Source organism: Leptomonas pyrrhocoris (genome assembly GCF_001293395.1).
Source record: "Leptomonas pyrrhocoris isolate H10 chromosome Unknown, whole genome shotgun sequence".
In the NCBI taxonomy this organism is placed as follows: domain Eukaryota; phylum Euglenozoa; class Kinetoplastea; order Trypanosomatida; family Trypanosomatidae; genus Leptomonas; species Leptomonas pyrrhocoris.
The window spans coordinates 444,291-468,674 of NW_015438381.1; the positions used below are offsets into that span (position 1 = coordinate 444,291).

Genomic DNA, 24,384 nt, shown 5'->3' on the forward strand with positions numbered 1-24,384 from the left:
CAGCATCAGCAGCCACGACAATAGCAGCAACAACATAACACAAAAAGAGAGCCGGGGGCGTCTGAAAAAGAAAAGCACCGACAAGAAGATGAGAGAGTAAGAGCCAAAAATAACAATTGCCTCCCCGCCCTACACACACAGGCCTACTTTTTCATTCCCCCATACCTCAGAACAACACCCGCAGTGGCAACAGCAACGAGGCACCCCGACAACTCAAGCTTCTTCCTTCTTCCCTCCCCCCCTCCTCCCAGTCCTCCTCATCACTGGGTGCGGAAGAAGAACTGCCCATTCGAGAAGAACTGCGAGGTGTCGTCCTCGTCATCTTCGTCCTCGTCGTCGTCACCGTGGCGGTCGACGCCGCCGTGTCCGCGGATGGCCGCCATCGCCGCCGTGGCCGCTGCGAGCGCCACCGCTGCGTCATCGTCGTCGTCGTCGTTAATTGTGGCGTAGCGAAACGGCACAGTGGCGCCGACGTGGCCCGACGCACCATGCGGGTCCCCTCCCCCCGGTGCGACAGCGGTGGAGGCGCCCGTGGACCGGGCCGAGCCTGCTTTCGAAGCAGACGCCGCTCCTGCGCTGCTCGACTGCTGCTGCTGGAGTTGGGCCGCGGCTGCCATGTTGTACATGCTGGCGTAGTTCGCGGCCAAGTGCGGCGGAATCTGCGGATTGGCTGCTGCTGCCGCTGCTGCGGGACTGCCTTGCTGGGGCGGCGTGCCGGACGGGGTGCGAAGGGCGTGGGCGGCCATGTTGAGCTGGTTCGCACCCACGACGACGCTCGGGTGCTGTTGTCCAGGCTGCACGCCGGGAAACGCGCCCATCATGAAGGGATGCCCAGTCGCAGCCGCGGCCTGTTGCTGCTGTTGCTGCTGCTGGCCCTGTTGCTGCCGGGCAAGCTGCTGTGCCTGCAATTGCTGGATGTACAGCTGCTGAAGCTGAGCCTGCTGTTGCTGCTGTTGGTGCTGAGCGGACACGTTCATCATGTTGGACATCATATACGGATTCATGTAAACGGGCTGCTGCACGTGTCCTCCTTGAGCCGACGGGGCGGCGGCCATTACGTATTGCTGCTGAGGCTGCGCTGCGGGCGCCGACATCATGGGCACCATCAGCAGCTGTCCATTGGGCCCCACCATGTACTGGTACTGCTGCTGCTGCTGTTGCTGCTGGGGCGCGACGGTGGCGTGCTGGGCGTAGTACTGCGGCGCCGCGCTCATCATCGCCTGCTGCTGGGCTTGCTGCTGTTGTTGGGCTTGTTGCTGCTGCTGGTTGTACAACTGCATCATGTTCGGAAGGGCCATCAACTGCGGCTGCGGTGGCGTACCGGTGGTGGACGCGTTGGTGGACGACGCAGCCTGTGGCGCCAGCATCATCGGCAAGCCCGTCGAGGGGTTGATGATGTAGGCCGATTGGACAGGCTGCGCCGGAGCGGCGGTCGGCGGAGGGGCCGCCGCCGCTGCATTCGCGGCGCCTCCCTGCTGCATCATGCCGGCTTGCGGGATCATCATGGACCCGCTCGGCATCGTCATGCACCCTACCCCGGGAACGTACACCATCATCGGTGCCCCCGCCGCCGCAGAGGCGCTGCCGCCGGTGGCCGACGCGTGCTGCTGGTTCGTCGGCACCATGCCCATGTTGAGAATCGCTGGGTTCGGCCCCATCGCCGCCGCCAGCATCGGATTGCCAGCCGCGAGGGCCGCGTTGCGTGGGAGAAGGGTGCCGTTGGGCAGTAGGTGTGGCTTCTGCATCCCCTGCGGAGGCTGCGACTGCACCGGCGATGGCTGCTGCTGCTGCTGCTGTTGTTGGACGAGTGGGGGGGCTGCTGCTGCTGCTGCGGCGGCGGCGGCTTGGGCAGCCAGTGCGGCCAGTGCGGCGGCCTCCTCCTTCTTGCGCTGTTCCTCCTCCGCGAGCAGGCCCTCCTTGATCCAACGGCGCATCGTCTCCGCGTTCTCGACACTGCCCATCAGCCGCTCGTCCTGCCGCTCCGCGCCGCCTTCCTCCTGCATCGCCTCGCGGTGGCTCTGCAGCAGGTGCCGGCGCTCCTTCATCAGCGGACCCAGGTCACAGCGGATAAAGGAGTTCTTGACGGTTTCGAAGGCGGCCGTCTCGGCAATCAGCTTCATCAGCCGCGCGAGCAGCGCCCCATCGAAGACGGCCTCCAGTCCTTCCTCACCCTTGCTGTCCGTGAAGAAGGTGATCTTGGGTAGGAAGCAGCGCGTTTTGCGGTAGATCTCGTCCTGCGGCTGCGCGACTTTCGGCTTGCGCTGACGGCGACGGCTGCGACGCGTGCGACGGCTTGTCCCGGAGGCGGACAGGGCGCTCTGCCGAGTGTTGTCCTTCTCGCCGTCCTTGCCGTCATCCTCGTCTTCGTCGGCCGCCGCCGCCGCCGCCTCGCCGTGCTCATCTTTCTTCTCCCCCTCGGTGTCCTCCGCCGTCTTCTTGGTGGGCGCCTCACCCCCTGGGCCCTCCGCCGCCGCCGCCGTCTCCGCCTCCGGAAGCGTCTTCTTCTTTTCCTCATCCTCCTCCGAGTCGTTGTCGGGCTCCAAGTCGTTGCCGGGCTCCAAGTCGTTGCCCGCCGAGTTGGCGAGTTGGGAGGCGCTCTTGTCGGCGTCCTCGCCGTCCGCAGCGGCGTCGGTCGCATCCACCGTCGCCGTCGCTTCTGCGGTGTTCTCCTCAGCGGGGCTGTCGCCGGGCTTGTCCTCTTCGACTTTCGCCGAGGCCTCCGCCCCCGCAGCGGCACCGTCGGATGCGGCCGCCTCCTCCCCCCCACCCTCGCTGTGGAGGGAGGCGTGCTTCCCATTCAGGCCCATCTCATCCACGAACTCCATTAGCGGCAGCTGGTCCTGCAGCACCTTCAGGTGGTGGACGCGGTCCTTCGTCAGACGGACGTGGATGTTCAGCATCTGCAGATGTGCGTAGAAGGCGTTCTCCACCTCTGTCGAGTGCACGGCACGCTGCAGCATGCTGCTGGTTAAGTACTGCGAGCGGAACATGATGCTGGCGAGGAACACAACGGGTTCCAGCAGGTGCATGTACTTGGATTCATTCGCTAGGATCAGCTCCATGTACACGTCCAACCCGGAAGCGTCGCAATCGCAGATGCGGGGGACGGCGAGGTTTGCCTTGCTGTCCATCAGCAGCGGGGACTTCGGACCGCTGCCCACCTCCGGTCCTTTGTCACCCGCCGTCCCTTTCGGCTCCTCCACCGGTGCCGGCTGCTTGGAAAAGCACGAGAGGTAACCGATGCAGCGCAGGCGGCGTCCTTGGATCGTCACCCACTCCGCCGCTGCCGCTTGTGTCGCCGCCCCACCGGCACCCGCCTGAGCCGCCGCGACGCCCAACATTGCAGCGGCCAGGTTGCCGCGGTCGGCGCCGTGGCCCGAAGCTCCTTTGCGGCCAGATGTGTCCGGTTCAATGATGCACACCGCACACGGCACTGGCCGCAGGACAGGCGCGGAGGAGTTCATCATCTGCGCCTGCGTGAAACTCGCGCTGTTCGCCATCTTCGCGGCGTTGCTTTCCTCCTCCCCGGCCGGCATAGGGGCCTCCATCGGCCTACGCACCGCCTTTTCACCGCTGTCCTCGTCGCCCGTCGTGTCTGACGTCTGCCCTGCGGCGGCTGTGGCCGCCGCCTCCGCCGCCGCCCGCGCCGCCTCCTTCAGCTTCACCTTCTCACTCGCGTACTTGGCCGATTCGTACATGATTCGGGTGGAGGCGAAGAAAGAGCACTCAATCTCGTTCAGCAGGTTCTCCATCGATTTGTAGGCCTGCACCGCCTTGCGCTTCTGCTCCACCGTCGGCTCGGCGGGCGCGGTGCCCACAGGGACAATCAGCGGCACCGCCCCACCTGCTGCGCTGCTCATGCTCTGCTGCTGCTGCTGCTGCGCTCCAGCTGCGGCGCTCCCCATCATCGTCTCCGACTGGGTGGCGGCAGCGGAATTAATTCCTTGGTGCATGGCTGCGATGGCCGTCGTGGTGGTGTTCGGCGGACCAAGGAAATACACCTGCGCCACCGCGTCCTTCAGCTTCTTGTTGGTGTCATTGAAGTGGCGGCGCAGGAGGGGAATGAGGCAGATTTCCGTGGTGCCGCCGTTGTTTGGGTGCTGCGCCGCTGTGGCGAACAGAAAGTTCGGCGCGTCGTGCGAGGGGTAGCCGCCCATGGTGACGAAGTACTCCCTCCCTCTTGCCTTTCCTCAATTTCTCCTTGGGCGCCTTGGAGATTGCTTTTGCCTGCTCGTGTGATCTGCGCTCCGCCCGCTGCGTAGAAGCTGCACGCGAAAGGGGACGACACAGAATGCGGTTGCCAGCAAGCAACAAGGAGGCAAACACGAACAAATATATCTCTATCCCGTTCGAGGAAGTCGAGAGGAAAGCGAGCGCCACCGTAAACGCACACGTGCACGCACGCGGGAGAGAAGAGGAGAAAAACAGAAATGAAGAAAAGCAACAACAATAAAAAGAGGCTAGACAGAGCTGCTTCCTGTTACGTTCACGCCTGCCTCAACGACACGCACGCACACAGACACACACGCGACCTGGCTTGTCAGGTTTCCTCGTCCTCTCAGAAACACTTATCCAAGAAGCCGGAAAAACAGTCTTATACGTTAGATGAAGTATACGAAAACAGCAACCAAGAAGAAAACCTAAAACAAGAAGAACACACATACACACACGCACACACACACACACACACACACACGCGAAGATTAGAGACGGAAGAGGTTGAAGGAAAACAACTAGGCGAAACAAAAGCGACAGGCTTTTCCTAGGTATTTCGTTCTTCTTTCTGTTGAGAAGAACCGTGAAAGTAAAGATGGACACGCGTGACACGTGTTAGAGGGGTAGGTGGGTGGTGGGTGGATGGAGGAGTACAAAAGTACCGCCAACAATACAGCAAGAGCACAGAGCCAGTCACAAGGGGGAGAGAGAGGGGAAAAGGGAGGTAGGAAGTGACTTGTCAAACACGGGTTAAAAATGGCGCGACTTAAACCAACGCGTTTAAATAGACCTCATCGATCCTCACGGCGGCCAGACCACACACATATACACACACAAAGGTCCGAGTTTTCGACTTTTTAATGCCGCGGTGCCACTTGCGTGTTATGCGGAGCACTACCCCTTGCTTTGCAACAGCGTCATGAAAGAAAGCTGCTACACAACACTGTCACTTCTTAAAATTGAGCTACTTGGCTCCTTTTGAATGCAGTTGCCTTTTCTCTGATCTCGCGGGTAGGTTGCTTGTGAAAAAAAGAAAAAGAAATAGAAAATAAAAGGAGTTGCACCGCTGCGCCTCCGTCGATGCGAATTCATCGGTGTGAGCGGCAGAGGCAGCAAAGCTGAAAAACGACAAAACAAACAAAAAAGCAGCGCCATGACAAATACCCTTGTTGTTGCTGTGGAGCAGCGTGGTGATGTGCGAACGATGAAGCAGCAGAAGCCGCGTCGCCCACGGTGAAGCGCGAGTTCCCAATAGTCGTTGAAAAAGGAAAGTAACGGGAGAAAATCCTCTTTGTGGTGTTCAATACGGTGGCAAAGGAGATCAACCAACAAACATTCACGCAACACGAGGTACAAGCCCCAAGAAGCCCGCCACCCCCCTCACTGCCAAAAAGACGCGTCCTTCCGTATCTTCGTCTGCACACGGGTCCGCCACTTGTCCACGAAGGATGTTGGCATCACCACGTAATCGCCAGGCTCCAGTCCGGCCAGACCATTATTACCGTACCCGCCAGCGCAGTCACTATTCCAGTTAATCGACCGCGCGTAGCTGGCGACAAAGCCGTAGAGATCTTCCAAAATGCGCTCCGCAATGGCGACCTTCGTGGCCGCGCGCACCTGCTGCAGCGGCTGCTCCTGCGTGGCACCGAGGTTTAGGAGCTCCTCCTCACGCTCAAGCGCCAGTCCGAGCACCACCCGAATCGGCTGATCCGCATTCAAAAAGGCGGTGGGCACTCGCAGAATCGTGCTCGCCCGCTGCTGCGTTAGCGCGCCAACGTACTGGAAGCTCATTGTGTCCTCTCGTGCGAGAAAGAGGCCGATGCCGTAGCCCGGCGGCAGCGGCTCGGCCATGGTGAGGAACACAACGAAGCTCTCGGGGGCAAAGCCGAGCTGCAGCGACCACCTACCGCTGTCGATTTGCGCAAGGTTCGTTTGCACCGGACATCCCGGGACGATGACACCGAAAAGCGGCGCGGGTGGGGCTAGTGTTGGGACGGCGGCGGCGCTGCTGCTGACGGCGGAGCCCGATGGCGTGGTGTAGGCGGTGCTCGATGGGATGCCGCTGTTCTGCGTCGTGGACTGCCACTCCATGGTGGATAGGAAAAAGCACGTGTCGGACAATGGGAGACGATGTGCGCTTGACTAATCCTGTGTGGTGAGTGTGTGTGCGTGTGTGTGTGTGTAAGCGTGTGAGACGTGCGAAGGAGGAGGATGCGACGTGGGACAAGTAGCGCTGCCAGTTAAAAATACATATGTTCCTTCGTGCATGAGTACTTCCAGAGGACGTCACAACAACAGCGATGAGTGACGCTTACACGAAACAGCTGAAACAAGTGAGCCGTAAACAACAACAAAGAAAGAAAAAAAACACCGTTGATGCACCGAAGTACTCTTAAAGAGGAATGCTTGAGTCGGCCAGGCACGCCCGACCGTTGTTTGGGTGTTGCCAGTGGTACAACGCACCCGATGCAGAGCCATCTTCGGGTCGTCTTGTGGGGAGCTTTCTTTTTCCCTTTGTCAAGGTACTTTGTGCGTTCATTCCGAGCTGTGGTGACAAGTCCGCTACGCCGTACTCGCCCGCCCTTCCAACCTTGACATCCAAGAACAACAACAACGATGACAACAAGCACATATAAGACCCGAAATGCAGAAGAGCTGCGGAAAGCACCCTTGTGTGCGTCGCAACGGTCCTCATCAGCTAGAGCTGATGCGCACTCCCTCACGGGCAGGTACCACGCCACGCCATGAAAGGCCTTTCCCGTTCTTTTCTTCTACGGACGCGCAGCAGACGACGAAGCCCCTTCGCGTCTCTCCGCCGCAGCCGCGGAGCTGACGTCGTCCCAGTGCCACGCGCAGTTCACCGCGCCAGACTCCGTCACGTACGGTTTGGCGTCTACAAAAGCCGGATCGAAGGCACGGATGTGGCCCACATTGCTCACCAACGTGTTCTGCAGCGCCACTATGCGGTCATCAAGACCTTGCGCTTCGCGCTCGCGCCGCGTGTCCTCTTTACGCACCTCTTCCGCCACCGCCCGTGCGTCGCGCTCGCGCTTTTCAACTTCGTCCTGCCGCACCATCTGCTGCACCTCGTGGGTGCGGCTCTGATGAATGTAGAAGTAGTACAGGTTGTTTGATTGGTTCTTCTCCGCGTAGATCCACTTCTGCAGCTTTGCGATCTTGATCACGAGACGCAGGTGACGCGCGGAGTCGAGGGGGACATCGTCGTGCTGCTTGCAGATTTCCCACAAGTCCAGCAGACGGATGGGCTGGTGGAAGAAGAGCAGCTTCACCACGTAGTTGCGGGGCAGCTCCCCCAGATCGCGTGGGATGGCCTTGATGTTATTCTTCTCCAGTGGTTTCTTGAAGAGCTCGCGGATGTTGCTGTTGAACTTCTTGTAGCCGCCCTCGCGCAGCATGGCGACCTCGCTGCGGTACGGTACAGTGAGGCGGTACTCCTTGCCGGGCCGCTGACCAGGTGGGCCCTTAGGCCGGTTCAACCACGCCAGCGTACGACGCAGCATCGTGTGCACTATTACTCTGCCCCTTTCCGCATCCAGCGGGGGGAAAACACCAAACACCAAAAATGAAAGGAAAGAAAAGATGAGGTTGAGGGAGAGAGCAGGCGGAATCGAAGTCAGAGAAGGCAGCGAGGGAGGGGAAAGAAGGAGAAGGGGTGAGGTGATGCCCAAATTTCTGCATCGCTGCGCAGCGCACAGGACTACGCGCAAAACAACAACAGCAACACCACGGCAGCTTGAGCTGCGAAGGAGGAAACAATAATCGCACTAGTAATAACATTTCATCACACACACTTCTGTTTTCGGCTTCGCGGCACACACACACACACACGAGTTTGCATACCTTCCCTCAAATCAGCGGAAACGCCGGTCGGACTGCTGCGTAAAGGCGCATCGGAGCGCTCCGAGAAACGCCTCCCTTTTCCCCGTTTTTCGTCCTCTCCCACCTCCGTTTGAAGGTGTTCCTGCAGGCCAGGTGGTGGGCCAGAAGCTATTCGCGCGTTGTGGCGAGCACCATTCTTTTTTGTTGTTTTAACTTCTGGTCATCTCTCGTACTCCGTTCAGCGTCGTACAGACGCACGAGAACAAGATTTGACTTCTAAGGACAACACACACACACACACACTGAAAGGAGAGAGCGAGAGAAAACGCAAACGGAAAGCGTCGTTTGATAAAGTGGTCTCGCATTCCGATGCAAAGGATGGACCAAACACACAACAGCCGCCACCCCTAGAAACAACATCACAGAGATGCTGCTGTTTACGCACGAGCGGGATAGGCATCGAATGAGCCACGTCGTATATAAATATAAATATGTTCATCTTTCGTTGCTTTTTTCTAGTCTCTCGCTGTCTCACTCCCATCTAAGCGTCTTGACGTACGCATCGGGCGCGTTCCGGAGCACAAACCTATACACACACGCACGCACGCACACAACAGCTGCCATTGCTCAACCGGTAGGAAAGCTCAGCCGGCCAGCAAGAACCCCCCCCCCTCTCGCTGCTCAACCACACATATCTCCTCGATGGAGAAAAATAAAAACTAGAAGAGAGTCAATGACACCGTAGCGGGAAGGAGCGAGCATCGCAGAACAAGAACAAAATAAGAAATCGCTCTCCTTCATCAGCGTGAATACGCCACCGACAACAACATAAGTCTTTCATCTCCACACACGATAAGGCGAAGCACTTTATCGCCCTTCATAAAGCTGCACAAACGCCCCCCACCGAACTCAAAAGGCGATGAGGAACACCTCCCCCCTTCATACAGGATCTCGCTTTCTCATTTTTTCGAGACGGACGCCTTGACCGGCAGCGGGGTCGTCGCCGCCTCCTGCACGTCCACCTCCGCATCCTGACTCAGCTTGCTCAGCACAGGCTTCGACAGCTTCGCGGGAATCTTATCTGCCCTACTCAGAGCCACAATGGTCTTCGCAACGTTAAGGCGCACATTGGGCACGGCGTCCTGCTGCAGCATCACGAGCTGCGGCCACACCGACGCCGCGCAGGTGGCCGCGTCAAACGCCGCGACGTTCGCCAACGCGGCGTAGAGGTGACACAGCACCACCCGGTGCAGATAGTTGGGGTCCGTCACGAGGTTCTGCACCTGCGGCAGCAGCGACGTCGCGGCCCACGCGCTGCCGTTCTCTGCCACCAACTTGCAGCACGACTGCACCGCCGCATCGCGGATCGTGGCGACGCGGTCGGTCAGGCGCTCAATGCACACCTGCAGCACCTGATCCGCACTGCGCCCGAGTGAGGTGATCACGTAGGGCACCTGCGCCACCACCACCTCCCGCACCCGCCACTTCGAGTCGCTGGCGAGGCTGATGACGACGGGTATCAAACTGGGGGCGAGCTCCTTCGCCTCCGGGGTGTTGCCCATGGAACTAAAGCCCGACACGAGGGCGAGCCGCACATCAGCCTCCGTGTCCCGCAGCAGCGCGGTGCAGGCCGGCACAATCGTCGTGCCCCACAGATCCTTCGCGACGTGGGCAACGGACTTCAGCACCGCACTCGCCAGACTCATGCGGACGTGGCTCACGTCGTCCGAGACGAGCCGAGTGCCCGTCACGAGAATATCCTTCTTGCCGGTTGCGTCGCGGCAGGCGGCGAGGACGTTCGCCATGTTAAACACCGCCGCAGCGCGGATCTCCGGCTCGGCGTCCTGGCACAGTGAGCGGAACATCGGCACGGCGTACTTGACCACGTCGGGTGGGGAGAGGGCGGCGGCGAGGGCGCCCAGCGAGTCCGCCGTCATGTACCGCACCCGCCACGAGCTGTCGGATGACAAGGAGCGTACCGCGAGCAGCACCGCCGAGTGCTGCGTCTCCGGCAGCACCTGCAGAAGCGAGGCGGAGGTGGTGACGGCCTGCAACCGCACCCCGTCGCTCTCGTCTTTCGAAACGGCGTTCAGCACCGGCACGAGCTCGGAGCAGCCTTTGGGTCCCAGCACACCGGCCAGGTACTTCCCCATCGCAATGCAGGCGGAGCGGCGCACTAGAATTTCGTCATCCTCGCACAGCTTCAGGAACAGCTTCATGAGATCTGCCTTGGTGGGGGCGTCCGCGCCTGGGTAGACGACGGAGACGAGGGCGCAGGCGGTGCTGCGACATTGCGGCATGCTCTCGCCCAGCCGGCGCACCATCGCAATGAAGTCTTCCTGCGCCTTTGTGACGGCGCTCTTCTTTTTGTTGCCGTCGAGCGAGGAGGGTTTGAAAATCTGCTCCCCGATCAGCTGCAGCGACGCCACGGCCTCGTCGCGGACCGTCACCTCGTCCAGGCTGCCGAGGATCTCCAGCGGTGCGAGAAGGCTGCTCGTGTATTCCATCCCACCCACCTCTGGCAGCATCGTGCCGAGTGCGTTCGCAAACACGCGCAGCACCTCGTCGTTGTCGTCGAGGTAGTCGGTGAGGTAGAGGAGCAGTTCATCGCGGGTGCGCTCGGGGCCGAGAGTGGCCGCGATGAGGTGGATGCCTCGCATGCTGTTCAGCCGCGCCTCCGGGTCTTCGGACCGGAGGTTGTCGATCATCGACTTCACCGAAGCAAATTGCTCCATTCTTTTATTTCTTCTTGTATTGTTCGTGTGCGGTTCCACCGACTCTCTTCTCTCTTCCCCCTCCTTCCGTGTGCTGTGAGGTCGCAGCGTCTAGTCCGCAAAATGACCACCCCCCCAAAAAAAAAACAACCCCGGGAAATCTAAATTAGAAAAAGCCTTTCGCGTCCGTGCCCCTCTCCTTCTGACAGCCGTTGTCCACGCGGCCGACACAGGGTGCGGTGGTATAAAATATTGCGGGGGAAGCCAAGGGCAAAAGAAACAACGAAATACACACACACACTCTCTACGCCGAGCGATGCGGCAGACGATGAGAGAAAGGGAGAAAGGGTGTTGGAGGGTGCTAAACAGTGAACACCAATTTTTTTTTTTTTTTGCGTGTATGTATGTGTATGTGGGTGCTACTGTCGCGGCAAGCACCGCAACGCTGCCACCCTAACGTGTGCGTGGTCCCGACGCTGACGCAGCGATGAGAAAGCTGCGTATATATGCATTAGGGATGCGCTGCACTATTGACCACAGCTGGTGAATCATGCGAATGAAGAAGAACGGCGCGTGATGCACCGTCGGGGGTTCACCATAGTATATATATGTTTATATTTTATTACTTGAATTCCTCACGGTTAAAGAACGAAGCTGAGTAGCTTGTTTCCATTTACACCACAACAGTTTCACACACACACACACATAGAAGTCGTGAGCACACCAAGACGATACGCCGAGTGCTCTCCCTTTCCGACCATTGCTTACGTAGAGCTTATTGCCGTGCGAGCAGCGCTGCTCGTTGCACGCACGGTACCGCACGCAAACTCATACATATATATAGATAGATACACGGATGCATTCAAAACGCTCGTTGCGTACGTCACGAACCAACTCCATCATCAAGAGAAACAAAAAGAGCTCCCAGGGCACACACCGGTGACCCAAACCCCCAAGCACTGCTTAAACGGAATTAGAGAGTTACCATCTTAATAAAAACAAAAACAGAAGAGAACGCATTCTCAAGAGGCAGTGAAGCCGAGAAGACGTAGGGGAAGAAAAGCCCCACCAGATACTCTCCGCCTAACTTCTCCTTTTCTTTCTTCTTTCGATTACGATCCATAATGCACGTACTTCAGTCACGAGGTGGCGCTCGGCACGGTGGAGTCGGTAACGGCCTGAATCTTCGCCTCCACGTACGCGCGGGCGCGCTCCTTCACCGCCTCCACATCCGTCGGTGAGCCGTGCAGCTTCTCAAACGACAGGAACCGCGTCAGCAGCTGCTGCATCACCTTCGCCGAGAAGTTCATCGCCACGGTACGCTGAAAGATCTGCCGCACCTGCAGGGCCGACGCCGACGGCTCCTTGCGGTTCAGCAGCCCCGTCTCCTGATCAATGTAGGTGGACCACACGTCGGAGCGCTTCGGCACCTTGCGCAGCAGCCCCTCAAAGAGCGCGCGGCCGTTTTCAGGGCTGCCGTGCTTGTATTCGTGGATGGCAATATGCACTATCGCCAGCGAGGCGTCGTCGCGCTTCAGGACTTCGCCCATGTCTTTCAGCGTCCGCTTCAGCTGATCGCGCTTGCCTTGGTCTACCAGCACCACGCCTAGACGCTCCCAGGTGCGACGTTCGTGGCGGAACTTGCTCGTCATAACACGGCACAGCGCCAAAAGCTGATTCGGCTTGCGAGCAGCGGCGTAAATGTCGGCGAGGCGTTCGTAGAGCTCGAGTTGGTGGAGCTGCCGCTGCTGCGCACGCCGGAACACAGCCGCGAGGGACTCCTCCGTACCGTAGAGGTTCTCCACGTTCAGGTAGGCCACCCACACGTTCAGCAACTCATCCTTCTCTCGTACGCCGATCGTACTGAGGGCCTTTTCGGCCACCTGCCGCGCCGCCTCGTACTGCTGCAGGCCTACGTGATGCGCCATAAACTGCGTCCACAGATAGCTGCTGTTCGGGTTCGCCAGCAGCAGGCGCTGGAACTCCTCCGGACTCGTCGGGGTGGCCTTGTCCATGCCACGCTCATAGGCGTCGATCGCCTCCTCCAGCTTCCGGCGACGGGTGCGCTGCGGCGCGTCCTCGCCGGCGCTACCGCGGCCCCCCTCCGCTGCCTCGTCGTCCTCGTCCTCGCTCTCTTCACTGCGGCGGGTCTTGGCGGTGTACTCCGCCCTCCATGGGAAATGCCCCAGTAGCCCATACGAAGTCGTCGCCAGGGCAGCAGCACTTCCTGCTCCTGCTGCGGCTGTTGTGGCGGGGCGCCGCACAGCGGGTAAGTGCTGGAAGGTCCGCGTCCGGTTCGACAAGATCACGAACGGCATCACGTCGTACAAGGCTGGCAGTTCGGGGCAGAACTCAATCACCAACTCCAGCGTATGCCCAACAACGGGGGCTGCGCTGGACGACGTCTTTGCGCCGGCCCAGTCATACAGGTAATACCCCAGCACCGTAATGGTAGTAGTGGTGTTGAGGGGCGACTCTTCGATGTCGCCGTCGTGCTCCCCCAACGTCGCCATCTGCACGGGGATCTGCACAACCGCACAGCCGTCGTCGGTCGAGGAGAGCAGCACCGTGCAGGATACCACATCCCCCGAGTGCAGGGAGGACAGCGCGGCGGCCGAGACGGCCGTATCGAACGGAGTGCCCTCCACCACCTCCGTCTTCGCCGTCACGTTCACCACATCCGCCGTCACGTCGTAGTTCAGCAAACGCACCTCAACAGCGTTGCTGCCGCGGTGGTGAGTGTGCTCGTGTGCGCGCTGATCCGTGCTATCGTTGTGCACGTCGTCGTCGGAGCTGTCTTCTGCTGCGACGTCAGCCGAACCGGCTGCCCCGCTGTGCTGCTTGCCAGCCGTAGCTGAAGAGGAAGAAGGAGGCGCGGGAGCACCGTTGGCTAAGTTCTCAAAGGCAGCCACCGCTGTCAAATTCGGGGCGATTGTCAGCACAGACCCTTTCGCAGAGGCCCGCACGACGCGCGCGGCGGTGGTGGTGCCGATCCCAACGAGCATGTGCTTGCGCAGCAGCCGCTGAGCGAGTTGCTGCACCGATAACGGGTAGGTAAGCAACGCACTGTAGCCCTCGCGTAGATTGACGGTGAGGAGACGGTAGCCTTGTGCGTCGCGGGCGCGCTGCGGAATCGCGACGACGTGCTCGCGAGCAGAGAAGCTCTTGAGCAGCCGCTCCGCCAGCAGGTCACCGCCGAGGGTGGCCTTCGTTAAGCGACCGAAGCCGTTCGTCTCGGGGAGTTGGACCAAAATCCCGTCCGGGGTGCTGTGCTGCACCCGATACTCACGAAAGCAGCTTGACATACTTCTTCTTATTATCTATTTACCTTCTCCTATATGTGCTTTTCTGTTTTCTATTATGTGAAGCGTTGGCACGACGACGCAGCGTGGTTTGTGGAGTTCATAAAAGGACGGGTAGAGGGGGCAGGGAAGAGGTGAAAGGCAACACGAATAACGTTGAAGGGGCGCCGATACACCACACACACACACACACACACACACACACACACAGGTGACAGTAAAAAAAAAGCACTCAAAACGAACGCTCTATCTACAGCACTGCAAACGGAAATAACAAATGCGTTGGGTCCGACGTGCATCACAGCACAACTGAGCGCGCATGAAACCAACAGTTTTCTTTTCAATAAAGATGGAAAAATGAAGCACGTGTAAACGTCATTATTCTCCCTCTCCTTAATGCGTGTACAACACGCAAAGGGAGCACGAAGAGGTGGGCCGCACAGCACCAGTAATACACGAGCCCATACCGACGGCGTGCGTTGAAGTCCCATTCTTCGCTGAAGGTTAGGGTTACTATCATAATTATTGTTATTTCTAGCTTTTGCTCTTGGTGCTATATATATATATATATATATGAATCGTTCTGCCATACATCATCAACGACTCTCTCCTTCCCTTAGCCGCTGTAAACCCAATGCCCACAGAAGTTAACAACAGAAAAGAAGGGACGTGAGTGGGCATGCAACACTCGGCTAAGGAAACCTCGCCGGAAAATAAAGCCGTCGTTGCTGTTGTCCTCTCTCTCTCTGTACAGACATACGCGTTTAAAAGCAAAAACCTACAAAAGGGGAGATACGGAGTGGAGGAAACGATGGCGTGATAAGGTCTAGAAAGATCTAAAAAATAATACTTCTGTAAAACAAGAGCAACAACACAAACAAGCAAACAGTACAGAATTCAGCGCAGCTTGAGCCCCCTCCAAGAAGAAGAAATGATGACCGTTAACATACGTTCGTCCACCATTGATCCCCCCAAGCAATGATAAGTCAACTGTACAGCGATAAAACTGTTTACGAGAGAAAATACAAAAACAAGAACAGGCGCAGAAGGCAGAGGCCATTGGGTGCCTCACAGACCCCACCAACGCGCCGTCCGCCTCACCTTCTTTCTTTCCGTGTCCTTTCTCTCACAACTTTGAAGTGGCGCTTGGCGACACCCCATCCTCTTCGACACACCCCGCCGTCGTCCCCGCACCGCCTGCCACACTGGACGCTGTGGTTGGTGGCTGCTGCTGTTGCTGCTGCTGCGCAAAACTGGGAAAAGATGCGAGCGTGCGTGTGGGTGTGGAGTGCGACGACAGGCTCAGCAGCACATCCTCGCCGGAGCCGCGGCACGAGGTGCCGGCCGCCGATCCAACCGTGGTGCGACGGCCCTCCCCCGCCCCGGCGAAGCCAGAACTTCCGGCGTTGCCGTCGGACCGAGAAGGAAGAGGGAGAAGCGAAGACGCACCACGGTCGTCTTGCGGTGGTGGTGGCGGAAGGACGAAGTGCAGGGAGCTCCGTGCGTTTTCTGAGGAGCGGGTCCGCAGCCCGTCACGGCGGCTGGCGAGCTCCTCGAAGCGGCGGCGCCAGTAGTTCGCGTCGTTGCGCGCCATCTCCAGCGGTGCCCGCACCGCCTCCCGTTCCTTCTCCAGTCGCTCCCGCAGCTCCTTGTTGACGCTGCACTCATGCTTCAATTCCTCATTAACGTTTTCAAGGCGGCCGCGACGCAGCTCCAATATGCGCTGCTTCGATTGCAGCTCCGCCAGCGCGTCCTTGTGCTGCTGCTGCAGGGCCGCGTGCTCCTCGCTGAGTGTGTTGAGCTGCTCCTCCAACCGCAGCGTGTACTGCGCCTGCACCGAGGAGCTCCGACTGCGCGCGGGGCAGCCGTCGGTATAGTCCACGTTTTCCTGCGCGGCGGACGGGTGTCGTGACCGCCATTCCAGCGCGGCGGCCACCGCCGGCGAGAGGCCACGCAACGTGCCGGAGAGGCGACCGCCCTCCGTCGTGTGCGGGCCCTGCAGCTGCTGCGAGCGCGACGTCTGCGGTAGCACGATGGAGGCGTCGCCGAGATCGGCAGCGAGTTGCCGTCGCGGGTTCGGCGACTCGACTTCTGGAGTGTTGCTACGCCCACCCGTTCGCAGTTCACTTAACGCTGCTGCTGCCGCTGTAGCTGCTGTTGCCGGCCTGAGGGTACCCACCGAAAGCGGGGTGGCGGCGTCAGCTGCGATTCGGGTGTGTCGGCGCTGGCTCGGTGCGTCAGGGCCAAAGACCGCCACGCTCCAGCTCTCCACGGCTGCCTTCGCCAGGGCAAGAGGAACCGCGTGGTCCTGCATCGCCTTGACGAGGTCGTTGATCTCACCCATCTGTGTATGCAGGAGTACTCGGCATTGCTGCAGCAGCGCATCCTGCGTGGCAGCGCGGTGAAGTGCGCCTTGATGCGCGGCCTCCCACACCTCTATCTCTTCCTGATAGCTTCGAATTCGGTCCAGGTACCCATCCCGCTCCTCTTGCAACGTAGAAATGGTTTCCTGGGCGGTGTTCAGGCTATCTTGCACCTGCGCTGCCTCCGCGCGGAGCTGCTGTTGGCGTGCCTGCTGCGTCGCCCGCTCCTCGAGCAGCGCACTGATGCGACTGGTATCCTGCACAGCGCTGGCGGCAACGGAGGCGTTGGACAGCTTGCGACCGGCGGAAGCGGGGAAGTCACCGTCAGACTCCACCGTCCCCCCACTCTCTTCCGTGAGAGCGGCCAGGCCAACAAAGGAGTCATAGAACATGGCGTCGTGGCGGTTGCTGCCCCCGCCGCTGGGCGCGTCCGCATGCATCAGCTGCCGAATGCGGCCGTTCAGACGCCCTATTTCATCCTTAGCGGAGTCAAGCATGCGCTTCAGCTGCGCCGCCGTCAGTTCACGGTTCACGACGGCCTTGTTCTCGATCGCCTTCGCACGCGCGCCAAAGCGCAGGGTGGAGAGCGTCTCCTGTGCGTTGTACGGCGACGGACTGCAGCAAATCACAAGCGCCGTGTGCGAGTTGCCGCCGAGCGAGTCCTTGAGAATCTTTGTTAACACGCTGTTTCGGTAGGGCGTGTGGGTGGCGCTCTGATCTGTCAGCGACATGATCACCATGCCAAGGGTGGAGAGGGACTTGTTGATCAGCTTCGCCTCCTCCAGCCGCAGCCCCGTCGCGTTTGTCTTACCGACCTTTTCACTGCCAGCCAAATCCACCAGGTACAGCTTGCCCACCGTGGAGGTGCAGCGCGTGCGGTTCTCACTCTTCACGGTGAGGTTCAGAAGGCAGTGGCTGCGGCTGCTCGCCTCGTTCATCGCCGTCGCCGACGTCGCGCGGTATTTTAAGCCCGCCTTCACGAGCTGCAGCACTTCGCTCGCAGAGGACACGTGCGGCATGCGGCACCCATCCACGTAAAACGAGTTTGTGCTGACGTCTTCACGGAGTTGCAACTTGCGAGCAGGGTGATGGTGGGTGTGACCGCCGCCGCTGCTGCACGCTGCAGGGGCGAGAAGATCGCGGATCTGTTCCATGTAGATCTCCACAAAGAACATCTGCACATCGAACTCGGTGGACGGGTCCGCCTCGGCGATCGCGTGGAAGACGTCGTGCACCGCGCGGGGAATTACGCCGCTCACGGAGTCCTGTGCGAAAGCGGTTCGAGTTCGACGTTCCTGTGTTTTGCTGATTCTCACATGAGCCAGCTTCCTCGGAGCACGGCCGTCCCCCGTCGTCGTTGTCGTGCCACTACTCTTCTGCTGATAGTCTGCCACACCAGCCGCCGTCTGCAGCGTGTTGATTTGGCGTAGTTCGCCGAGAGGTGTGAAGGTGGCCCGTGCGCGACAGAAACACGACGAAGCCGAAGAGGTGTCAATGCCCGTGTCCGTGGCAGTGGCGACAGATGTCGGTGCGGCCCTCACAGAATATCGAAAGAATTCATCGTTGGCTTTCTCTTCGTTGTGCTCCGCTTCTTCATTCTCTGAAGGGCAGCGGCTTTCCTTCGCATGCTCGCCCTCTTCCTCCTCCTCCTCCACGTTCATCTCGCTCTCCGCCGAGAGGGGAGTAGACGGTCGGGCGGCGCCTACGCCATCACTTCTCGCCGACCACGCGCTGCCCTTCATGTCCCCGAACATCGTGTGTGTCTTGCCGCTGCCCGTCTGACCGTACATAAAAATTGTGCCGTTGTAGCCGGACATCACATCCGTCACGATGGGCCTGGCTACGTGTTCGTACACCTCCGCCTGCCCCGCCTCCGCGCGAAACACACGTGAGAATGTGAACCTGTGGTGCTCTGCAACGTTGGTGCTGTGGGCTGCGTCGCGGAGGGTGCCTGCGTTGTCGGTAGTGCTCGTCGACGCTGCGGGTGCTGCCGTGTTGCACTCGATGGCGTCCGTGGTGCGGCTCGGGTAGTCCACACAGACCTCCGTGCACAGCTGCTGCTCATGGGCGTTGAGGGGCCGCACCCGGCAGCAGACCCGCACGTGGTCCACCGGCTCTCGCGCGGATTTCATGCCGACAGCCTCCCCCTCCAAAAAAAAAAGGATCAAAGTACTAGGAAGTATAACAGTAATAATAGGAATATTGGTTTACGTCGTGTAGGAGCATCGTAACAGGTGTCTTCTAGAGATAAAGAACAAAGAAAAAAAGAAATGTGTATGTATGAGTACGAAATTGCGGTGAATCTAACAACAACAACAAAAACGCTGATCCAGGGGATTTAATAGCGGAAGCGCTGTCCGTTCTGTATGCTTTATGCAATGCTGCAAACGGCAGTCAGTGAGAAACGTCAAAGGAGAAGCGTCAACGCGGTGGGGAGAACAACAAGAAGATGATGAATGCTGTCAGAGGGAGAGGGAGAGGGAGAGAACCGGGACTGCGTCCGCCCGCATTTCTTTCATGCCATTACGCATTTCCCACGATTTCCATCCTCCTCCCTCTCTCTGCTCCATCGAAGAGGGAAGTGGAAGAGCCGGCACAGGACGCGTGAGGCGCTCACGAGCTGCGGAAAAGACGCGCACAAAGGGGGGGGGGGTCACCAAACGCTTCCCGCAGGTGCACGTTGAACAGGCTGCGGCTTTGCCCTTCTTTCTTCCCTTGATTTGAGCCACGTATGCGGCAGCCACTCCAAAACAACAAAAAAGGAAAAGAAAGCTCTGCAGCAGCTAGCTCGTTTCATTCGGTTTGAAACTACTGCGCTGTGCTGTTCGTCCCGGCGTACGAAGAAGAGAAACGCCACCCGGCGGACTCGAAGCACGTCGTCTGCGAGCAGTGACGTGCGGCCGTGTCAGGAGAAGGTGACCAAGCGTCGAACCCATCGCGCGCTTTCTATTGAAAACCAAAAAAAACAGGAAAATTCTGCAGTGAGTGCATCTAACAGTCGATCTAGAAGTGTAGCTTTAAAGCAAAAGAACAAAAAGTAAAACCCCTTCCACACCAGACAACATATTGTTGTAGAGCGAAAGAAGAGGAGATAGTCTACGCACACACGAATCAGCCGTCGAAACATTCAAAAAAAAAGAGAAGGATGAGGTCGCTTACTGCTCCACCCGTCGAGGCGGCAGACCGAGACAGCGCACCAGCTCCCCCAACTCCCCTGCCTCCTTAACGGACAGAAGACTTGTGGCGTGTTGAGATCGCCGCGAGGCAGCAGCGGCACTGGAGTCTCGCCGAGATCGAGCGTGGCTACTGCGCTTGGCGGATTCTCCCTCTTCCCTCACCTGCTCCTCCTCCTCTGTCCCTCCCGTACTCTTCTTGCGCATTACAACCCGCGTGGAATGATACTTCGCGTTGTCGTTTTTGCCGTTGATCTCCTCGCCCTGGTAGCTGTACGCATGTGCCGCCGTCAGGTTCGGCGTGGTCGAGCGCGTAGCCCTCCCCGACGGTCCCTCCGCACAATCTCGCCCATTACCATTCGTATTCTGACTATTGCTGTCGACGGTGTGATGCGTTGCAATGATGCTCGCGTTTCGTGTGCGGTTTGCGCTGCCGTCAGCATCCACCGCGTCATGGAAGCCCACCGCCGTGACCCGCTTCCCCTCACTGTCGAGCGCTTGCAATCGTCGCGGCCTCAGCGTGGCTGCGTTGCTCATCGTTCGTATGGCTGATGTGAGCGGTGCGGTAGAGCCGCCATGCGGTCCGGTCAACGGCACAGGGGAAGGAAGGGCAGCCCCAGCAGTGGTGGTCGCCGGCACGACGGCACGCGGCAGCACCAGTGGCGACTTGTTCAGTCCTTTGTCGTGCGCCACGTCCACTTTGCGGATCAGTGTGGGTCGTTGCAGCGGAGCAGCGAGTCGCACGCCATCACCGGCGACAGTGGTCACGGCTACCGCAACCGGCAAGAAGTCTCCATGTGGCTGCTGCCCTTCCGCTGACTTGAGTGCTTCTAGTTCTGCTTCGATCGGCTCGCGATCGGGCTTGGCAACGGCGGAACGCGTCGGCGGTGTCCTCTCCGCAGACTCCGACACACCTTCCGTCGCTGCAGAGGCGTGCGCCAGCTGCGATGGTCGGTAGGTGGTGCTGACCAACGAAGGGATAGAGCGCGCGGACTGCTCATCCACTGCACGACCAGGCCTGGGTGACATCCGCGGAGCTCGTGCGGCTCGCATCGGCGCTTCGGTGGAAGTCTCTCGCCCCGCACCGCCGGTGGAGAGGTACAGGAGCTGCTGGCGCATCTTCCCCACATCCGTGTCGTCTTCGTGGTCGTTGAGGTCGAAGGAGGCGCTGCTGATGGTGCTGACGGACTCATTCGGCAGCTGATACGGCGGCACGTTGCTCATTCCGCTTACCTCGGTGCTGCCGCACGCCCCGCGCTGGACGTCGTACGGACTTGAAGGCCCGGCAAAGGAGCTGTGCTTTGTGGATGCCTCACCAGAGAAACCGCGTGGAACATCTTTTCCGTTGCTTTTGCTAAAGGAAGGTGTGCTTCTGCTCTTGTCACACGACCTCTGCGACCTCACGGACTCCCTGTGGCCGCTCCGCTGCTGCGCAGAGGCAGTGCGAAGGTCACCGGAGCCTGACGCTGCGTCGGCTGCCGCTACAGGTGCTGAAGAGGTGGTCTGTCGGTGCTGACTCTTGCCGGCACGTCCGTGCTCCTCTGCTCTCTCACGCAGCGCATAAAGCCGAGTGGCAGATCGGGTGCGTTGACGTAGGTGTCGAGCGTAGCCGCCTTCGTCGAGTTCGCAGAAGTTCGCAACTGGCACGTCTCCGCCCTCCCCTTCTTCCTCTTGTGTCTCCGTAATGGAGTCGTCGTCTTCTTCGTCCGCCCCGTAGCCCGTCACCTGCGGTTCGTGCAGACTCACATCTCCTGGAAGAGTCTTGTGGGAAAGGCCGCCTGCTCCGTTCACGCTCTCCATCGTGCTGCCGGAAAGCGACACATCACCTGCGGAGCGAGGAAGGCTCTGGTTGTGATCGTCGTCTCGCCCGTGCGCCGCTCCGGGTTTCCTTCGTGAGAGTCGCCGTTGCTGCCGCTCTAGAGCCAGCACAGGAGTATTCCTGTGAGCGGCTGACCTTTCCTTGTCCTCCGAACGATACCGCCGCTGAAAGCGCTCGAGCTGCGCCGTCGTCGCGTGCAAAGCGTTGGTCTGCGTGTGTATCTCATGCTGCAGCAGCACGACGTTGTGCTCCAGCTGCTGCTGACGCGCCTTCATGCGCCGCAGACACCCCGCGACGGCGACAAGGTGGTGGTGCAGCAGCGTGTTCCCTTGGACCTCCGCCGTGGTGTGCGTCCCGCGTGGGCAGCAGCCAAAGAGGGCAAATGGACACTCCATCAGTTCCTCACCGCCTGCCACCTTCTCGCCTGTGTGGCCGATCCGCTGTGCAGGGTGGGACTCGAGATGGCTGTCGTCGCGATGCCCCGCCTCCTCCCCTCTTCTTCGAGGGCTGCCGGCAGGACTGATGCGGTCGTAGCCCACCGCGCCACCACTGTCCCCGCCATTCTCCAACTCGCTTCGGCCTGACTGCGGTGGCGACTCCAAGTGTTCATACGGGGGCGGCAAAACGAACTGCAGTGCATGAAAAGGGGCGCTCGCCTCCAGCGCAGTCGCCGCTGCCACTGCCGCTGCTCCGCTTGCTGTCTTCGTCGGGGCAGCTGGATATGGAAGAAGGGCCGCCGCTTCCGTGGCTGGTCGTGGTGCCGGTGATCGCCGTGGCTGTGAGTCGGCGTAACAGCCGCTCTCGCGAAGACCATCACGCACGTCGCTGTCGTCTTGACTTGTGTGGTGGTCCGCTGAATCTTCGAGTGCAACGCCCACCTCTGTCCCCCCACTGGGAGAGCGTAATTCCCTTGGAAGGACTTTGGCAGGCCCCTGCCCACGACAGACCTCCTCCTTGGATCGCTTGCTCACCTGTCTGTCGGAGGTTGCATGTGTGGCTCCTCCATCGTTGGACGATGACGAGGAAGAGGAGGTCGAGCTGGGTGCTGGACTTGCCAGAATGGGGCGATACCAGAAGAGGTGCACCCCGTCGCGCGGCTGTGCGACGGGTCGTATGCCATTCACGTCTGCCGCGGCAGCTAGCACAGGTGCGGCCGCCGCGTCCTCCGTGCCTTCCTCTTTCACAGCGGGCTTCCACAGCTGCTGCTGCTGCTGTTGGCGGAGCCGCGCCATCGAGGTGTGGCGAGACGGAAACTTCGGCTTCGCAGACGACGGCGGGTGTACGGACACGGCGTAGCTGGTGTCCTCGGGAAGGTGTTTCGACTGTGTGACGGCTGCTGTCGCCTCCGTCCTATCATCCTCATTCGCAGTGACCTCTATCGCCTTTACTCCCTCTTCTGTTCGCGCGGCGTCGGCACTGGTGACCTCCGTCAACGCAGTGGTGGGCTGCTCGTTGTGCGAGAGGGTAGCACTTTGAAGTACGGTGCGGAGGGGCGGATACGGAGTTGCCGCAGTCGTCTCGGCTTTGGCACCACACGACGGAGCATCTGGTTCCATGGCAGCTACGTGTGCTTCTATGTTCCCATCGCCGTTCATACCGCGCATTGCTTGGTGTTTTTCCTTGGCGGAGGAGGAGGAAGAAGAGGTGCTGCGTGGCTCCTTCGCTCGCTTCCTTATCTTCGCTTTCCGTACCTGTTCATCGTGTTTGTTTACCGCGGTATCGCACGGAATGGATGTGTTGACCGGAAACGGGGCGAGAACTCTGCGAGGACCCGCCACGGAGAGTTCGTCCATTTTATTTTCGGGGTTGTTGTTGTCTTCAAGCAAGGCCCGATCTTCTTGAGAGGTTTCATTATTATTATTATTATTTAGCGGATCAGAATGAAACGAGAGAGGGAGAGAGAAAAGGAGAAGGATGATCTGAAATTAAACAAACAAAAAACGGACTTGCAGCGCCACGTCAAGCGCTCTTTTACTCCTTATTTCCGAAGGCTTCCACTCGGCGAGTGTGTCTCGGTCAAACTCATATGCTTCTCCGCGAAGTCCCTGCCGAGCAGCTGCATTGAAAGAGAAAAACAATGTGTCTGCGTGCCATGAGCACAAGTATCTGCAATAAAGCTTCTTCCTTTCGTTCTTCTTTGAAAGCCGTGTAGCAATAGGAAGGCACTCAGCCAGATATGTATTGAGTGGGTGAGTGAGTGAGAGAGAGAGAGAGTTAAATACAGAGGAGTTCGTCTACGAGAAACGCAACACGTAGAAGGGCAGGTTCGCAGCAACAAAGACCTTTCCCTCCTGCGTCCTGCCTCGCTCTTCTAGGTCACCCCGTGATCAAGCCGTTTCAGCGTCTCCCACTCCGCGTCCGAGTACCCGTGCAGCAGCAGCCGCTTCACCCGCAGGAGCATCTCCTCCTCCGTCTCCGCGCCGTCTCCTGTCACCTCCGCTCCCGAAAGCGCCGCAGCAGAGGTGGCAGCAAAATGTCGCGCATGTTCTTTGAGGCGTCTGGCCAGCATTCGAAGCAGCGCCTTGTCTTGTGGCTCGAGCGCCGTGGTGTTGTCCTCGTCCCCCATCCCCTCCTCCTCTTCACCCTCTGCCTCATCTGCGCTCGCTGCCCAGCGACCCAGCCGAGGCTGCTGCTGATGCGAGTACGTCACCAACTCTCCGTCCAACGCATTCACTTCGCTCGACTCTTCGGCCCTATTATGATTCCCATTCTTCGCAGTGTCCGTGGTTACTGTTGGGCAGGGGTTACTCGGTAGGAGTCGCGGCAGAAGCGACACCGGCTCTGCGTCGTCCGCCGCTGTCGCTGCCGTCGCCGTCACGTGCGGGGCGTCGCGGTGATGTACGAGCTGACTCGCCTCCCCGACCGAGTACACGCAGAGCTCATCGACGCTGACACACACGCACGACACCGTGCGGCCGATGGCGCCGCGCAGCAGATCTGCGTTGACCCTCGCCCTCA

The 24,384-nt window shown here is 59.5% G+C and overlaps 8 protein-coding genes across 9 annotated transcripts; all 8 read right to left on the reverse strand.

The window, feature by feature from the left end:
• Window positions 1–260: 260 nt before the first annotated feature.
• Window positions 261–4,157, reverse strand: ABB37_08623 (hypothetical protein; the record flags this gene model as incomplete). Its single annotated transcript, XM_015807686.1, has 1 exon — window positions 261–4,157. One exon carries the CDS (start codon window positions 4,155–4,157, stop codon window positions 261–263), a length of 3,897 nt encoding a protein of 1,298 aa, XP_015653768.1.
• A 1,438-nt stretch (window positions 4,158–5,595) lies between these two features.
• ABB37_08624 (hypothetical protein) lies at window positions 5,596–6,364 on the reverse strand (the record flags this gene model as incomplete). The annotated part of the gene is made up of 1 exon (XM_015807687.1): window positions 5,596–6,364. Exon 1 carries the CDS (start codon window positions 6,304–6,306, stop codon window positions 5,596–5,598), a length of 711 nt encoding a protein of 236 aa, XP_015653769.1. The 5' UTR covers window positions 6,307–6,364.
• Window positions 6,365–6,986: 622 nt separating this feature from the next.
• ABB37_08625 (hypothetical protein) lies at window positions 6,987–7,769 on the reverse strand (the record flags this gene model as incomplete). 2 transcript variants are annotated; one of them, XM_015807689.1, is made up of 1 exon in its annotated part: window positions 6,987–7,769. In XM_015807689.1, exon 1 carries the CDS (start codon window positions 7,734–7,736, stop codon window positions 6,987–6,989), a length of 750 nt encoding a protein of 249 aa, XP_015653771.1. In that variant the 5' UTR covers window positions 7,737–7,769. The 2 variants fall into 2 exon arrangements, with proteins under 2 accessions (XP_015653771.1, XP_015653770.1); XM_015807688.1 differs by having other exon boundaries at window positions 6,987–7,759.
• A 1,245-nt stretch (window positions 7,770–9,014) lies between these two features.
• On the reverse strand, window positions 9,015–11,074 carry ABB37_08626 (putative serine/threonine protein phosphatase 2A regulatory subunit; the record flags this gene model as incomplete). Its single annotated transcript, XM_015807690.1, has 1 exon — window positions 9,015–11,074. The coding sequence occupies exon 1, from the start codon at window positions 10,788–10,790 to the stop codon at window positions 9,015–9,017; it is 1,776 nt and encodes a 591-aa protein (XP_015653772.1). The 5' UTR covers window positions 10,791–11,074.
• An 834-nt stretch (window positions 11,075–11,908) lies between these two features.
• Window positions 11,909–14,125, reverse strand: ABB37_08627 (Rrna biogenesis protein-like protein; the record flags this gene model as incomplete). The annotated part of the gene is made up of 1 exon (XM_015807691.1): window positions 11,909–14,125. Exon 1 carries the CDS (start codon window positions 14,072–14,074, stop codon window positions 11,909–11,911), a length of 2,166 nt encoding a protein of 721 aa, XP_015653773.1. The 5' UTR covers window positions 14,075–14,125.
• Window positions 14,126–15,197: 1,072 nt separating this feature from the next.
• ABB37_08628 (putative kinesin heavy chain) lies at window positions 15,198–18,816 on the reverse strand (the record flags this gene model as incomplete). Its single annotated transcript, XM_015807692.1, has 1 exon — window positions 15,198–18,816. Exon 1 carries the CDS (start codon window positions 18,564–18,566, stop codon window positions 15,198–15,200), a length of 3,369 nt encoding a protein of 1,122 aa, XP_015653774.1. The 5' UTR covers window positions 18,567–18,816.
• Window positions 18,817–19,589: 773 nt separating this feature from the next.
• On the reverse strand, window positions 19,590–23,264 carry ABB37_08629 (hypothetical protein; the record flags this gene model as incomplete). The annotated part of the gene is made up of 1 exon (XM_015807693.1): window positions 19,590–23,264. The coding sequence occupies exon 1, from the start codon at window positions 22,980–22,982 to the stop codon at window positions 19,590–19,592; it is 3,393 nt and encodes a 1,130-aa protein (XP_015653775.1). The 5' UTR covers window positions 22,983–23,264.
• Window positions 23,265–23,737: 473 nt separating this feature from the next.
• ABB37_08630 (hypothetical protein) lies at window positions 23,738–23,992 on the reverse strand (the record flags this gene model as incomplete). Its single annotated transcript, XM_015807694.1, has 1 exon — window positions 23,738–23,992. One exon carries the CDS (start codon window positions 23,990–23,992, stop codon window positions 23,738–23,740), a length of 255 nt encoding a protein of 84 aa, XP_015653776.1.
• Between the last annotated feature and the right edge of the window lie 392 nt (window positions 23,993–24,384).